The sequence below is a fragment of the Pelodiscus sinensis genome, unplaced genomic scaffold, assembly GCF_049634645.1.
Source record: "Pelodiscus sinensis isolate JC-2024 unplaced genomic scaffold, ASM4963464v1 ctg69, whole genome shotgun sequence".
Taxonomy (NCBI): Eukaryota; Metazoa; Chordata; order Testudines; family Trionychidae; genus Pelodiscus; species Pelodiscus sinensis.
The window spans coordinates 349,293-366,822 of NW_027465915.1; the positions used below are offsets into that span (position 1 = coordinate 349,293).

The 17,530-nt window shown below is 49.1% G+C and overlaps 1 protein-coding gene across 1 annotated transcript in view; it reads right to left on the minus strand.

Moving 5' to 3' along the window:
* The window catches only part of PLXNB1 (plexin B1), a 288,895-nt gene that overhangs the window by 106,957 nt on the left and 164,408 nt on the right, over positions 1-17,530 (minus strand). Inside the window, exons 6-7 of the mRNA XM_075916670.1 lie at positions 8,482-8,664; positions 3,308-3,436 (exon numbers count right to left, since the gene is read on the minus strand). Of these exons, the coding sequence (XP_075772785.1) occupies positions 3,308-3,436; positions 8,482-8,664 (312 nt within the window). The remainder of the gene's footprint in view (positions 1-3,307; positions 3,437-8,481; positions 8,665-17,530) is intronic.

Sequence of the window (17,530 nt, forward strand, 5' to 3'; positions counted from 1 at the left end):
CTGCCATTTTATTGCCCAGCCCTGGTACAGCCACAAGTTAACAAGGCAGCTGTCACAGCATCTTATTAAATCTGTCTCACAAGCATTTTGGATAGGTCACTACCCAGATGGACTGAAAACTGGCTGAGAAACCCTATACAACAGGCACTGATGAACTGCATTGTATCATGTTAGGGGCTCCAGATAGACGAGCTGAGCTTTCTTTTAATGAACACCTCTGTATTATTGTATCGCTCTAATAGCTAGTTTCAGCCTCTTGTCTGCAGCTCTGTGGACAAGTATTTCATAACTGCCCTATTTTCTCGTTAAAGAGATTTTTAAAACCCAGGCAGTTTCTCTGCCATTTTGCAATACAGCCGGTCCCCGAGTTGCGAACGGTCGACTTACGACCGTTTGCAGTTACGACCAAAGCTGTCGTAAATGGTGGACCCCGAGTTACGAATGCGATCCGCGCTTACGAACAGCGCAGTCGCATGTAACTCAATGGGGTCCGACTTACGAACTAACCGAATTACAACCAATTGCTTGGTCCGTAACCGGTTCGTAAGTCAGGAAGAGGCTGTAATTATTAATGGGCCTTGTGATGAGGTGTATATTCCCCACACTAGCTGGAAAGTGACAGAGAGGTCCTAGGGGCAGGGCTGTCCCCACCCCTTCAGACCCATGAGTTCCATTTGGAAAAGATCTTTAAAAGGGAGGAATCTGAAGGTCGCTGGAGGGAAGAGAGCAGGAGTGCCCGAAGCAAGAGTCTGCTGGTGGACTCCTGGAACTTCAGAGGAAAGGAGCTGGGGTCCTGGCTGAAGACACCCAATGTAAATAAGTGGGTGCGATCAAGTCCCCCACCATCTGGGCAACAAAGCTGAGGGGACACTTTTGGGCCTGCTCTCCATCACGTATTGGTGTCCACAGTACATTAGGATGCTGCTCACCATCTTTGGCAGTATTCAATTATTTTGATTTGGGTGCCCAGATCTTCCCCTGCACAATTTCAGAATGATGCATTCTATTCGGTTCACATTTTTACCCTCATCTTTCTGGCCCAGTTCCTTATGAAGGCACATTAGCTACATCTTCTTATTGGTATTCTTCAACATCACAGGAATCGTTGCTTCTTGTGTTTTCATTGGGTTTATTTAGGGTTCTCCACCTTGCCTGCACTCATGGACTTCAATACCTTCTCCCAAGCTTTGCGTCTTAATTCCTCAAAATACGCTTTCCTCACGTCCAGTTGCCTTATACTGCTGTGCTTACTAGTGTCAGCCTTTCCCAGCATATTCACATATGCTGTCAATTCTTTCCTACTGGTAAGCAATCACACTAGTCAACTTCTCCTTTGGTCGGGCATTTTACTTTCTAGCTCAATAAACTGGACTCTTCCTAACATAAGCCACGATTAGATGGATTTTTCATCCAACAAGTATCAATACCCTGCTGTTGCAAGCACCTCAAAAGTTGCTCTAGCCTAGGATTGCATGAGGGTGGGCAGGCAGCAAGGCTGCAGCCGGTGCTCACGGAAGTATCTCATTTAGTTTTCATTCCTTGTATCTTTGGCCCTCATCTGATTACACTGAACTTCTCACTTCTGAAGACAGATTTGCCACCAAGCTTTGCTTTCCTGATCCCTCCTTCCTGAATAGATTGCAACTATTCCTGCTGTGGGAATCATTTTCAGGTGCCAACATCTGATCCCAACTCCTCTTCTTTATTCCCCTAACTCACAGATAGGAGACCTGATGAACAAAACTAGTTATTAGCCTTCTATTGCACAAGAGCCCCATCTTCTAGTTCACCATTGCAAACTGAAGGCACACGCCACATTTTCAGTGAAATACAGCTCCCTGCTTCTCTCTAGTCCACCTCACAAGTCCTCTGGGTTTTGAACCAGGAGATTGGCCTGCTCTCACTTAGTGGGATGTAATAGAGTGGATCTCACCCAAGGGTACATATTACTCCTAGGTGTACAAAGAGGCCTTCCAGAGGTTAGATAGTTATCTAGTTTTACAACAGGCTACATAAAAACCATTAGCAATATCAGTACAAACTACAATTCATGTAATTACTTCTTTACACTGCTATGTACCCACTTCGATGCAAGTACTATACTTACATTCCGGTTGATTTCGTTGACAATTATATAGTAAAAATAAGACAGTCAGCAACTAATCAGTAACAGTGTGCTGTGACACTTTTATATTTTCAGCGTGATTTTGTAAGCAAGCAGTTTTTAAGTGAGGTGGAACTTGGGGTTTTAAGACAAACCCTGCTCCTGAAAAGGACGTAGTAAACTGGAAAGGCTGAGGGCCATTGGTCGAATACACACATCATGGGCGTCAACTTCCCCTCAGCTCTCCTGCTCTGCCCCAGACCCTGTTCTCACTCCACCCTTTCCCCCAAACCGCACCCATCTCCAACCCTATTCCAGCCCTTCCCCAAATCCATGCTCTTGCCCCACTCTTCTTGTCCTCACGCTCCTCCTCCCGAGTGCACCCCATGCCCTCACCTCTCCTGCCCTCCCAGAGCTTCCTGAATGCCATGAATAAGCTGTGTGCAGTGCTCCAGAAGCGCTGGGAGGGTGGCAGAGGAGTAGTCTGGCAGGGTTGCCAGCGCACAAGAGGAGTGGGAGGGAGGAAGGATCTTGGTGCTGGTGGGTGCTCATTACCCACTAATCTTTCCCTGTGGGTGCTCCAGCACCTATGCACACAATCATTAGAAGGCTCCAGAGCTTCATGGACCTTGTGACAGTGCTGAGAGCCAGCAGCTGACCACTATTCTGGTTATTTAGCACTAACTGGTTGCCATGGAGAAGCCCTGATTGAGGAGTGGAAGATTTAATTACATTACATTTAATCACATTGCAGGTTGATAAATTAAGGGGCTAATTATCCCATTTGCTGAGACGGCAGCTAAATAGCACAGGAAGGAAGTGCAAAGGAGGAGAGAGGGGTCACCACCAGGTGTGGTCTCTTCCTCTCCCTGGAGAGAGGGACACAGTAGGCTGAAGCGCTGCCCGTGGACTCCGACAATGGCTGGTGGTAGCACCATAAATACAAATTCACAGATGTGTTGGCAATCAAGAGACATCCTCATGTTCACTCATCAGTGCTGACACTACTACATGACTCTGGCACAAGGATGCACAAGTGCTGAGAGACGAATCTCTGGGATGGCAGTGTTCCCATCATATTTCACAGCCATGGCATGAGGCCACGGCACAAGGCTGACTACAGACACCACTTCTCCTCTACCAAAAGTACTGAGGGCCCCAGAAGCATTCGTTCCTTTGTCGTAGGGATTTCATTGCTCTCACCATTGACTGGGTCATGACGTACAGGTGCTGCTGTGACTGGTCAAATAGCAGGTCTCCGCTCACCACGCTGTTCAAGTGGATGACTAGAGAAGCATATGTCTTAGTATCTCCCATTGCTCCTAAGTACACCTGTAAGAGACAGAATTGTAGTGTGCAGCAGGCAAAGGGAAGAGGGAAGTGAGTGTCCAGACAGGTGTGCGGGCAGCTGCTGTTTGTTGTATCTTTGTGTTATATCCTAGATTGTAATCACTTTGGAGCAGGAACGGTCTCTTTACTGAGTGTCTGTATGGTGCCCAGTACAATGGACTCGCACGGCTCAGTTGGTGGGCCTGTGTGTCCATGTGTAACAATACTGAGGAAAGGAGGCAAATCAGTGGATGAGCAGACAGGTATGGGGGCAGGCAAAGGGGAAAGTGTCCTTTTGTAAACAGGTTGGAGGCTGATGGACAGACAGCTGAACAGGCAGAGGGGAAGGCAAACAATGAATGGACGAGTTAATAAGTGAACAAGCAATCTGATGGATGGGAGGACAGTGAATGAATGGCATTAGCAAAGCAATAATTGCCCATCCAGCTGTTGACTGATGCAGAGCTTAAACCCCAAGATTTTTTAGGATAGTCCCATGAGAGAAGAGTGGATGGAGGTGGTCAGCCATGGGTACCTGGAAATCATAAACCTGCTGTGGAAAGACCTAGCCATCAAGCCACGGAGTGACCATCATGAGGGACCATGCTGCAGTCACATCCACCACCGCTACCTACTGGGAATGCTAAAATCTGGAGTGGGCTTGGTGGTGAGAGGGTGGGATCGTGGTCCTTGTGGCACCAAGGGGGGGAGACAAGGCAGGGCAACATTTGGAGACATGGTGAGGAAAAGATTTGCAGTATTAGCTGAGGCTGTTTTTCCATCAAATTTGCATTCAGGGGGTGCAGCTGGCCCTGTGCTGCCATAGGGCTCCCGTTCCACAGCACTGGTGGGAACGACTCCTCTTTGCGACGTGGGACTGTGAGATTGGGACCATCTATTTCAGTTATGAAATTCTGCACCTTTGCAGTAGACACTAGCATCCTCTGCTTGGGCAAAGGGGAAAGCACATCGCTGTGCCCTCGTGCAGCACACTGATAAACTAAGGGGGGGCTCTGGATGCGTACAGCCACCGTTCTCATGCCATAGCTGGACATGAGCAGCCCACCCCTCCCTTTCTGTTACCAGGCCCATGTATGCACTCAAGGGCAATTGTGACAAGACACATAGGGGATGAAGGAGGGCACAGTAGCCAGCCCACTAGCCTGGAACTTAGGAGAGCCAGAATCAATTCCCCACTCTTGAACAAACTCCTGCATGACCCTGGGTATGTCATTTGGGCCCAGATTCCCAAAGGAAGTCAGGCTTCTAACATCTATTGTTCGGAAGTAGGTCATTTGTGGGTCTCAGCCTTAGTTGCTCTGTGCCTCAGTTTCCCATCTGTAAAAGGAGTGAAAGGATCATACTATCTCCCTGGAGCACTGTGAGGATAAGGGCTATGAAAAGCTCCCCGTTGCTCAGATACTCCTGTAACAGGTGCCATATACCTAAGAAAGATCACAGGTGTTTGTGGGTGGGTTGGGGTACACTAACTCCTCACTTACCGTTTTCCCAGTTAATGTTACGTTGCTTATCTATTAGAGCACATGCTCATTCAGTTGTGTAACGCTCCCTCACAACACGGTTTGGCTGCTTGCTTTGGTCCACCACTAGCAGGATTTTCTGGAAAAACAGCCTGTCCTTGTGGGGGTTTGGAAGCAGGGTGGATCAGTGGCCCTCCCATCAGCTCCCCTAAATTCTCTTGAAGGTATGTGGCTGGGCAGCTGCCCCTCCCCTCACTACCATGCTGCTCCGTCCTCTGCCTTGGAGCTGCTCCACAGAGCCTCCTACTTGCTGTGCTAGCAGAGGGGTGCTCATGTCAGGATGTCTCACCTCCCATTAACTGACCCCTCCCACTCAGTACCCCAGCTCCACAAGGCAGGATACCACAGGTACAGATTCCTGCATCTGAACTTCATGATCTACAGTTCTGTTCTCAAAAGGGTAGCGTACTTGAGGTGGGTTCAGCCTGCCCCTCTCTCTCACACACACACTCCTTGGCACTGTGCAGCTGTGCACATGCTGTCTGGAGAAGAGAGTGGTGCACTCCAGCAGAGTAGCGTGGGTTCAGTTTCTGCAGGGAAGTGTTTGCAGGCTCTGCCCTGCCTCTATTGAGTTTCCTCCAGCAGTTCATGCTGCCCCTAGAGTGGGAGGCTCCATTAACAGCCCCTGAGGGCTCAGCTGAGTGCTAGTAGCAAGAACTTCCTTGGGAAATGTTCCACCAAGCTTCACAATCATCAGTGCTGCCTACAGTATGAAACTGTTTGCTGAAAATTGTTCCATACTGACCCTGTATAGGTATGCACTGAAAACCATTTTCCTGGAGCCTAACACCCTGTTTACATTCCTTCTTATGAGGAAATTGGATTCACTTAACATCGCTTCACTTCAAGTAGCATTTTTCAGGAGCACGACCCCAGCATTAAGCAAGGTTATTTTCATACCTATGGCTGGTTATTCTGCGACGAGGGGGAAATGAAGTGTTTCGTTTTTGTAAAGTAGGGATGTTGGAGTTCGTGTCTTTTAGTAATTGTGTAGCTACAATTTTTAGCAGTTCCATGGCTATTAAAATACATGGGGGGGCGGGGGCTGGCAGCCAGTGCACTTTTAGCCCTACTCTGAGGAGCCCCTGTGTATCAGAGGCAGCAGCACACGGTGGCAAGAGGAGCCAATCCATGAGGGGAGCAGGTTTAACAATGGACTCCCTGCACAGACCAGCTCCCGCCTGCCTCTTCACACTGCTGCCTCTAATACACAGGCAGCAACAGCCCTTGTCCACAGGGGGCCCAAGCTCCCTGTGGACAGAGGCTGCCCCAGCATCCCTCCTTCCCACCTGGCACCGTTGTCTCTGATACAGAAGCAACAGCATGGTGGGCGGGTCGGCAGGTGTTAGCCAGCTCCCCTCCCACCACAGCACCTGCTCCTGCCTGCCCCTCCCTCTGCCTTTGTGGGAGGCAGTAAGGGGAGGCAAGTGACTCTTAAAAGCCATCTCCCTGCACTTACAGGCTCCCACCTGTCCCCGCCCACTGCTGCCTGTAACAGAGAGGCAGCAGTGCAGGGAGGCAGGCAGTTCCATGGGAGCTTATACACGCAGGGAGCCAGCTGGAAAGCCTGCTTCCCACGTGCACCAGCTCACACCTGCCCCACTCACCCTCTATGCTACTACCTCTCTGTCAGAGGCAGCAGCACAGGGGTTGGGGGCAGGCAGCTCTGCAAGGTCCAGAGTTCGGATGGTGGTGGGGGAGCCATCTTTTAAGACGGCTCCCTCCGAGGACTGGCTCCCTCCTCCCCTCTGTGGGAGGCAGTGCGGAGGCAGGTGGCTTCCCAAAGGTACTAGCTCCCACCTCCCCACCACTGGGACACTGACACAGAGGCAGTGGGAAAGGAGTTTGCCTGTAGTCATTTGAATTAACCAATACACCTAGTCTTACCGGTTCATCATTTAAATGGCTCTACACTAACATTCCTATTTGGAAGGGTAATTGTGTTTAGATTCAGTCCAAAGGCCCAGGGTAGAAGGCTTTTTCTTTGTGTTACAAATCTGGCTATTTATATGGCAGACTCAAACACTCACTTGCAAGCATAGAGATGGATGCCAAAATAAGAGATTTCAAACAAGAATAGAGTGCAGCTGATAAGACTTATCTATGAGCACTAGCACTGGCGAAGAGATGGTTATAACCAAACACAGAGCTGCATACACGGTTTTGCTTATTTTTAGGACTATAAATCAGTCTTGGAGGTTGCAGGAATTACAGACTCTGTGACCTCTGAGACTTGTTCAGTGGCCACTGTGGCTGACGCCAGTAACAGTCATGCTGGCCACTGCTAGAATAGCCTATGGGCAGCTGCTGCTCAGGCGGCCCCAGGCAGCTGGCCCTGAGCACTGCCCGAATAGATGCTGGTGTGGCTAGTCCTGGAGGTGACCAGAGCATCAGTGGGTTGGTGGCCCTGGGGGGTGGCTGAAGCAGCCACTGCTCAGCAGCTCCAGCACCTTCCCTCACAGCATCAGCCCACTGGAAGCCCTCTAGCAGCAGCCTCCTCCACCACTCCTCCTCCCCAAGCATCAGCTCCCCCCAAGCTAAGATGTAGTGAGGGGTGTTAATAGTACAAGTCATGACCCATGAATTTCTGTCCATGATGCGTGACCCGACTATTGATTTTACTCAACACACCCGTCTCTAACTTGTAGCCTTACCTATTCTGAATTGAGAGCATGCAGAGTCTGAGAACGAGCCGCCAGGCGGTGCTGCTGCCCTACAGAGACCCCTCTGGAGCAATGAATGGGCAGGACAGAGAGTGGCAGGTGAGAGACAAATCCCAGGGAGGCAGGACAAGTCAGTGCCCTCACGTGGGCTTGTCAAGATAATGGCCAGGAGTGGCTGCACAGCTCTACCTCTGAAATGACAATTCCTGGCAGTCTTTTCCAAATCCAGGGACAAACCAGCTGAGTGGGGCTCCAGTGCCAGTGCTGGTGGAGGGCTCTTGTCCTAGGTCAGGGGCTTCCCTCCGCACCCCTCTCTCGATTCCTCCAAGCCTGAAGAGGCCGGGCCCAGCAGGAGGCACTCCCGTGGGTCAGCACAGAGGGAGCCCAGGAGACTATAGCTAGATGGGGCAAGAGTGCTCAGGGACCAGGTCTACTGGGAGTCCAGGGTGGAACTGGACCTAGGTGATGTTAGGAGCTAAGTAGAGAAACAGCTCCGGCAGCAAAATCCCAAGCTAGGCAAACGTAAGGGAAAGGCAGACGGGGGGGGGGGGGGGGGACTCTACAGGGAGTTATTCCGGCTTCCTTTTGAGTCTCCCCCAGCTCTCACTATCATCCTCCTACCTCTTTCAACCACTGCTAGCTCCCTCTGCTCTCCTGTGTGCCCTCCTATGACATTCCTCCCCTCTCCCAGTATGTAACTCGGCTCCTTCCCCATTTCGAGAGAGTTTCTACCACTTCTAGACTTCTGCAACATCTGTTTCTAGGACTCCAGCATACATCAACCTACCCCACTCCTCACCAGTATTGCCTTTTTCTTATGCTGCTTGTTCAAACCAACTCCTACCTTGTGCAGTTGGCCTCTGCTGTCCCCCAGAAAAGCAATGGTGTGGCCATCTTCCACATTCACAGCCACAGCAGTCAGACGGGCCTCCCTCTTCTCCAGGATGGGGGCTGTTTCAAGAGGCACCCGACTGGCCATGGGACTGGGGGTGTGGTCTGAGCCACAGGGATATGCGTCCAGTGTGTCCTTTGTGGGGAGAAGAGAAGAAAGGAAAAACCATTCTAAAAAGGAAACCAAGGTCTTTAACATCTGTTATTTCTATGCACTCGGTATCGTTTCCATCCCGACTTCTCAAAGTACATCCCACACACAAATTAACTCGCCCTCCAATCCCCTCAGAGGCAGATCAGGATTGGTCCCGCTTTCCCAAGCAAGGTGAGAGGGGTCACCTAAGACCTGACTGTGAGTTAGTGACAGTGTGAGGCCAAGAGGAGACATCGCTCCCCTCCTCTGCCAGTGGGTTGCTGCAAGTACTTTACTTCCTTGCAGAAGAATCCAGGTTTCCTACCACATGGCCCTGTGGCTTAGGTGGATACTTGACACACACACCTAAAAGCTGGAAATTCAGCAGAGGGGAATTTTTATTGAGTCATTTCTGAAGCCTGTATTCCCTGGGGAAGCTATGCTTTCATTCCTTTAGGTAGGGTTAGATTAAACTGATTTCTGAAAGACTTATTTCATACATGGGTCCTCTCTTGGAATCACTGCAAGGAAGAGTGAAGGTTGTTTGAATGCCCCAATTGTACATCGCTTTCTTTTTTGATTTTACACTACGGGGACTGTAGTAGTCAAGCTGTGGCACTGTAGCTGTACTGGCATAATGCAGTCTACACCAACAGAAGGAACTTTTCCCTTCTTCCCACCTCAGCAAGTGATGGTAGCAACATCAGTTAAAGCATTCTTCCAACTACCTAGTTGCATCTATATTGGGCAGTAGGTCTGAATAGCTACTGGGGGAGGGGGGGGGGGCCTGGTTCCACAACTTGAGCGATGCATCTATTTTGATCTAAATTTTAAGTATAGTCCAGGCCTAACTGTAACCTTTACTCTGAATTTCCTGGGTTGGTTTTGAGATAAGTCATGGGTAAGTGCGCCGCATGAGTTGCTCTCTGGCAGCTCACTGAGATGAAAGATTGTCGTAACCAAGACAGTCTCCTAGGATAGGGGAGTCTTAAATGGAGAGCAGGATCTGGTTCAAGACGTAATTATAACTGGAGCACTTGGAAATAGTGACCACAATGTAATAAAAGTTAACCTCCCTGTGGTGGGAAAAACCCCTCAGCAGCCCAACACTGTAGCACTTAATTTCAGAAAGGGGAACTACACAAAAATGAGGAAGTTAGTTAAACAGAAATTAAGAGGTATAGTGACAAAAGTAAAATCTCTAAAAGCTACATGGAAACTTTTCAAAGACACCATAACAGAGGCCCAACTTAAATAGGGTATGTCTACACTACCCCGCTAGTTCGAACTAGCGGGGTAATGTATGCATACCGCACTTGCTAATGAAGCCCGGGATTTGAATTTCCCGGGCTTCATTAGCATAAGCGGGGAGCCGCCATTTTTAAATCCCCGCTGCTTCGAACCCCGTGTAGCGCGGCTACACGGGGCTCGAACTAGGTAGTTCGGACTAGGGTCCTATTCCGAACTACCGGTACTCCTCGTGAAACGAGGTGTACCGGTAGTTCGGAATAGGCACCCTAGTCCGAACTACCTAGTTCGAGCCCCGTGTAGCCGCGCTACACGGGGTTCGAAGCAGCGGGGATTTAAAAATGGCGGCTCCCCGCTTATGCTAATGAAGCCCGGGAAATTCAAATCCCGGGCTTCATTAGCAAGTGCGGTATGCATACATTACCCTCCTAGTTCGAACTAGGAGGGTAGTGTAGACATACCCATATATACCCCAAATGAAAACACATAGTTAGAGAACTAAACAAGTGCTACCGTGGCTTACCCACCAAGTAAAAGAAGCAGAGAGAGATAACAAGACATCTTTTAAAAAGTGGGAGTCAAATCCTAATGAGGAAATTAGAAAGGAGCATAAACTTTGTCAAATTAAGTGTAAAAATATAATAAGAAAAGCCAAAAAGGAGTTTGAAGAACAGCTAGCCAAAAACTCAAAAAGTAATAGCAAAATGTTTTTTAAGTACATCAGAAAGCAAGAAGCCAGCTAAACAACCCTTGCACGATCAAGATGCTAAACGAGCACTCAGAGGCGATAAGGTCATGGCAGAGAAACTAAATGAAATCTTTACTTCGGTCTTCACAGCTGAGGATACTGGGGAGATTTCCAAACCTGGGCCATTCTTTTTAGTGACAAATCTGAGGATTTGTCCCAAAGTGAGGTGTCATTAGAAGAGGTTTTGGAACAAACTGATAAATTTAACAGTAACAAGTCACCAGGACCGGTTGGCATTCACCCAAAAGTTCTGAAAGAACTCAAATGGGAAATTGTAGAAGTAGTAACTATGGGTATGTCTACACTTGCACCTTCTTTTGGGAGAAGGATGTAAATGAAGACATTCGAAATTGCAAATGAAGCTGGAATTTAAATATCCCACGCTTCATTTGCATATTTGTGTTATGGTGCTATTTTGAAATAACAGACGCTGTTAAGACGCTGTGAAAACCCTTCTCTCGAAATAACTGGTAAACCTCATTGTATGAGGAATAAAGTTTATTTCGAGAGAAGGGTTTTCTCTTGAAATAACCGCGTCTTAACAGCGTCTGTTATTCCGAAATAGTGCTATTTTGAAATAGCACCATAACGCAAATATGCAAATGAAGCGTCGGATATTTAAATCCCAGCTTCATTTGCAATTTCGAATGTCTTCATTTGCATCCCTCTCTCGAAAGAGGGTGCAAGTGTAGACATACCCTATGGTTTGTAACCTATCCTTTAAATTGACTTCCATACCTAATGACTGGAAGATAACTAATATTTAAAAAGGGCTCTAGAGGTGATCCTGGCAATTACAGGCTGGTAAGTCTAATGTCGGTACTGGGCAAATTAGATGAAACTATAATAAAGAATAAAATGGTCAGACACATAGATGAACATAATTTGTTGGGGATAAGTCAACATGGTTTCTGTAAAGAGAAATCATGCCATACTCATCTGCTAGAGTTCTTGGAGGACATGCATGTGGACAAAAGGAATCCAGTGGATGTACTATACTTAGATTTCCAAAAAGCCTTTGATAAGGTACCTCACCAAAGGCTCTTAAGTAAAGTAAGTTATCATGGGATAAGAGGGAAGGTCCTTTCATGGACCGATAACTGGTTAAAAGACAGGAAACAAAGGGTAGGAATTAATGGTCAGTTTTCAGAGCAGAGAGAGGTAACTAGTGGAGTCCCTCAAGGATGTGTCCTGGGATCAATCCTGTTCAACTTATTTATAAATGATGTAGAGAAAGGGGTAAACAGTGAGGTAGCAAAATTTGACGATGAAACGAAACTGCTCAAGATAGCTAAGACCAAAGCAGTCTGTGAAGAGCTTCAAAAAGATCTCACCAAGCTAAGTGACTGGGCAAGAAAGTGGCAACTGAAATTTAATGTGGATAAATGTAAAGTAATGCACATTGGAAAAAATAATCCCAACTATACATACAAAATGATGGTGACTAATTTAGCTATAGCTACTCAAGAGAGAGATCTTGGAGTCATTGTGGACAGTTCTCTGAAAACATCCACTGTGTGCAGCAGTAGTGAAAAAAGCAAATAGAATGTTAGGAGTCATTAAAAAAAGGGATAGACAATAAGACAGAAAATATCTTATTGACTCTATATAAAACCATGGGACGCCCACATCTTGAATACTGAGTACAGATGTGGTTGCCTCACCTCAAAAAAGAGATACTGGCACTGGAAAAGGTTCAGAAAAGCAGCAACAAAAGTGATTGGGGTTTGGAACGGGTCCCATATGAGAAGAGATTTAAAAGACTTGGACTTTTCAGCCATTGTGGCACTAGGGGGGGACAAGTATAGCGGTAATATAATCCCCTATTATTACTCAAGATTCCCCTATTTATGCATCCAAGGACCACATTAGGTTTTTTCCATCACAGCATTGTACTAGGGGCTCAAGGAGTTGATGTTTGCATAAACTTCCTATCAGTATCAGTGCATTGCAGGGATTATGTGAGGGAGTAACTATGTAACTACAGTACAGCTAATGGACCATAAAAGAGAGTTACTCACTTTGTGCAGTAATGGGAGTTATTCGAGATGCACGTCCCCGGAGGTGCTCCACACTAGGTGCTGGTGCGTCCTCACTCTGGCAACCGGAGATTTTTTCTAGCAGTGCCCTGCCATGCTGCACATGCACACTGATGTCTCCTTGTGCTGTTGGCATCCATTAGTTGCGTGCATAGCATAGCATCTCCATTCCTTCTCTACGGGTATGCCTACACTAGACCACTAGTTCGATCTAGGGAGGCTAATGAGGGCGACCGTAATTGCAAATGAAGCGCGGGATTTAAATATCCTGAGCTTCATTAGCATGTTCCCGGCCGGTCACCATTTTAGAAATTGACTAGCCCGAAGTAACTGCCCACGTCTACACGTGGCAGTGAAACAGGATTCTGAATTAAAACCCTGACTCGAATTAGCTGTTATTCCTCCTGCAATGAAGTTTACCAGCTAATTCGATTTAGGGCTTTAATTCAGAATCCCGTTTTACTGCCACGTGTAGACGTGGGCAGTTACTTTGGGCTAGTCAATTTCTAAAATGGCGACCGGCCGGGAACATGCTAACGAAGCTCGGGATATTTAAATCCCGCGCTTCATTTGCAATTTCAGTCACCCTCATTAGCCTCCCTAGATCAAACTAGGGGGCTAGTGTAGACGTACCCTACCTTAGATATAACCCCAAAGAAACTCCAAAGTAGGGGAGGAGGGAGGGTAGTGGAGCATCCACAGGGACACACATCTTGAAAAACTCCTGTTACTGTACAGGGCGAGTAACTCTCTTTTTTTCTTCAAGTGATGTCCCCATGGGTGCTCCACTCTAGGTGAGTCAAGAGCACTGTCCGTCCCAAGGCTGAGCCCTGCAGCAACAATAGACTGTTTCGTCCAGGGACAAAGAGAACTGGCCCATGGAGGAAACATCAGGCTGTTGCTCTTCCAGTTCTGATAGTTGCCCCTCTTCCAGTTTGGACTGTTGTGGCAGAGGAGGAAGGTCAGAATTCCTGGTGCCACACAGTGTCTACGTGAGAGCGTAGAAGAAATGGTCGAGCTGTGTCTGAAAGAAGACCTGAGACAGCAAGGTGAACAGTGCCTAGAGAACGTGGGCTGTCAGTAATGGTAACATGCCATCCAGTGTGGTGGATGGTCGCAGTAGTATCCGTGTCTATGATGCCTATAGGGGAGGAGTGATTTGAGGAGAAAACACTTCTATGGTCTCTATGATAGAATCCATGGAAGACAGAGAATGAGATATGGACATGTGTCTCCAATGGACACAGTGTAGAGATGTATGATAGCAAGAAGACTGATCTGTGATGTCTCCTTTATGCATGGGGGTCACACGTGGTTCCTGCACGTTGCGGAACTGTGTCAGCCATGCCAGCGACAGGGACCATGGTGCTGGGGGAAAAGTCAGTGGTTCTGGACTAATGTCCCGGGCCCTATTCGATTTTTGGAAGGCTTATGCCAGTGTCAGTGGCTTGACTGGTGCACGAGGCACTGGGGTAGAGAGCTGCACTGTTGCTGATGTTTGTGGTGCTGTGGTTGGCGGTGCCAGTGCCAAGCAATTACATGACATCTCTGCTATCAGCACCGATGATGTTCTGTGCCACGCTTTCGGTTCCGGGGCAGCTTTAGACTGCGAAACTGCAGTGCCAGATGTTCCAGGTTTGTCTCCTGTGCTAACCTGACTTGTCAAAGTCAGTGGGAGGAAGCGTGCAGGCAAAGCACATTTCTTAGTGTGGCGTGAGTTTGGGGAGGTGGCTCTCCGCTTTTCAGCCCTGACAGGGTCTGACCAAGACTGTACAGAGTCTGATGGCTTTGTAGAATAGGAACATATGCAAACTGCATCTCCCAATCTCAGCACGCTCTCTCTGTCAGCTTGGAGGAATGCGAACATTTTTGAGGCACATGTATCTCTCCAAGAGTGTCCATCAGACGCCGGCATGGGCTTGTGACAAGTATTGCACTTTTTGAAGCCCGGAGAGCCTGGCATTGTGAAGAGTCTTGTTTATCTTTTCTTGTTCCTCCTATTTTATCTCTTAGGGTACGTCTACACTGCCACGTTCAAGGACCACATTTCATCTTCCGCTTTTTTTTGCGGCAGAGCAAATGCGCTCTTTTGGGGACTCCTGTATACCTCGTTCTACGAAGGATAAGGGCTCCACCGAAAGGGGAGGCTTTTCCGCCATCTGGCCCCATCTAGACAGGGCCAAATGACAGAAAAACCTGTTCTGGAAAAGCAATTAGATAAAAGCAATGCAAATTGAGCTTCGCAATTTGCGTAGCTTTTTCCTAAAAAATTCCAAACCTATAGTGTAAAAGAAAGAGTTACGGTGTACAAACGGCCGATGGCAACTTTTTTTTTTTTTTTTTTTTTTTAAATAAATAGAACAATTGACCACCTAATTCTACAACTACCATAACTAATTAACTGGAAAAACACCTACAACTCAAAGGACTAACTAACAACTAAATTTTTATCTCTGACTAGAATTCCTGAGAAGACCTCGCTCCATCTGCGACCGAGGGCAGCAAAGAAGGGTGGGTGAGCAGAAAAGCATGAACCACATGAGGCGCCCACCACGCATGGGCGCTCCGGCTGATTACTGCTAGTGAAAACTCTGATCTGCAGCACCAGAACAACAGTGAGGCACCCATGGGGACATTACTTGAAGCAAAAAAAAAAAAAAAAAAAACCTTCCAAAAGCTCCAGCCCTCACTGACGTGGCCCCCAACTGAGACACCTCACTCCTCAGGCACTCCGGTCGCAATGAGGTGAGGAGAAGGGACAAGGAGGAGTGAGGTTCAGGGCTTCCCATAGGCCAGATTTACATTTCTGGAGTTGGTGGATTTTGAGGACCTCTTTAGGCTCTGGGGTGGGGACAAATATTAGGGGTTCAGTGTGCAGGACAGGGCTGCCAGCGAGTGGGATAGAGACGGGGGTGCAGGGTCTGTGCGGGAGGTAAGGTGGAGGAGGGGTGAGTGTGCGAGGTAGGGGTGGGAGATAGGGTGCAGAAGCAGGCTGGGAGTAGGGTATCTAGCCAGGAGGAAGACTGTAGGAGCAAGCTGGGTGTGCAGGGTATTGGAGGGGGATGAGTGAGGGGGATTGGGGCGCCGGGGTTTGGGTATGGGGGGTACTTACCTGGCTTCACACTCCCGTTGCTCCCAAGGACCGTCCCTCACTGCTCCCATTGCTTCCCAGTAGTGTGTTATTGCACTGCAATTCCCCCAGTGTGTGGGGGGGGAAGCTCAGCCCCTCCTTCTCCCCACACGGAAGGGAGAAGCAGCCACTCCAGCCTCTCAGACATAGAACCGTAGGAGAGGAGGGTTTGGAACAGACCCTAGGAGGCCTTCTGGTCCCATCCCCTGCTCCAAGCAGAACCAACCCCAGGTCAATCAGGAATCTCGCTGCCTCCCCTCCCCTGCCTCCTTTGGCCATTGCAGCTTCAGAGTGGCTCCAGGGGCCCTTTCCTAAGGGTCAGGCACAGCCCTGGCGCTACGCTGAGCTCACCTGGCTGAAAGGCGAGCCCTGGGTGCAGGGGCCGGGATGCGCTGCTGTCCCCAGGAGTAACCCGGCTGGGGAAAGCCCAGGGTCTCGCGGCTCCCCGGTGCGGCTACTCCGCAGCGCAGAGGTCAGTTCCGTCCTGCCTGCCCCGTCTGGGAGGCTCGCTCCCTTGCATTGCTGCAAACTCCAGGTCGAGCCTGCGGCGTGGGGAGCTGCCCCTGGGAAATGCACCAGAGTTTGCAAATAACCGGGTGCATCCCTCCCTCAGCCACCATCCCTCGCTGCCTTTCTGCGAGAAGGAGGCTCCCCCTTCCCACCAGCCAGCATGTACAAAGGAATCCAAATTGCAAAGCAAAGGGAGTGGAAACTTTCCAGCCCCCTGCCGAGCGCTGTTGGCAAGCCCAGGGCTGCAGCCCACTCGCTGTGCCCGTCGGAGAAAGGGGAATGGGCAGCGAGAGCCTGCCCCGAGCTCGCTGGCTGCACTGAGCCACACACACGCGGCGCTCCTGCCTCAGCTTTTGCCTCCTGCATGGCCCAGCCAGTGCTGGAGCCCCTTTGCATTTCCCCATCTCCTCCCCACACCATGTCCCTTAATGAGCTGAAGGGAGAGACCTGAGCTGAGCCCTGCACTGCCAGAGTGAAACCCACTGAGCAGTTCAGGGAAATCCTTCCTGCTCCTGACCCCGGCCTCCCCTTCCCCAAGTGGCTGGAAACCCCCGTACTGGGCCCCACTTGTAGCCTCTCCCTGTTTGAGTCCCGTCCTCACCCACCCGCTCTAGGAGAGAGGAAATCCCCCTCGCCTTTGCACTTCCTTCCCTCTGCGCACGAAGCCGGCGCGAGTTCCCAGATGCGTGGGGAAGTAGGAGGGGCTGAACTCAAGCCGCGGGCCACTAGTGGTCCATGGACCACACTGAGAACCACTGCCCAAGGCACTTAATGCAGGAGAAATGCCCAGAAGCAGGCATGGCATCTCAACATAAGTCGCATCCCTTGAAGCCTAGTGAGCCAGGCATGTTGAGGCAGGGTAAAATACAGGAGAACGAAATGGTTGGGTTTTTTTAATGTTTTTATTTTGTTGACAAAAAAACAAAGGGAAAAGGTTGAAAAACTCTGAGAACAAGAAAAACTGATGAACTTGGATCTTTTTTTCGTTAATTAAGATGAAGAAAGGGAGACTGAAGGGGAGCTCTGTCTTCTGGTGAGGACGATAGAGAAAGAACTGACATCCTGCGTGTGCAACCAATAGACACCCACAGCACAAGGAGACACCACTGCGCATGCATAGCATGCTAGGGCACTGCTAGAAAAAATATCTCTGGGCGCCGGAGCAAAGACACACCAGCACACTAGAATAGAGCA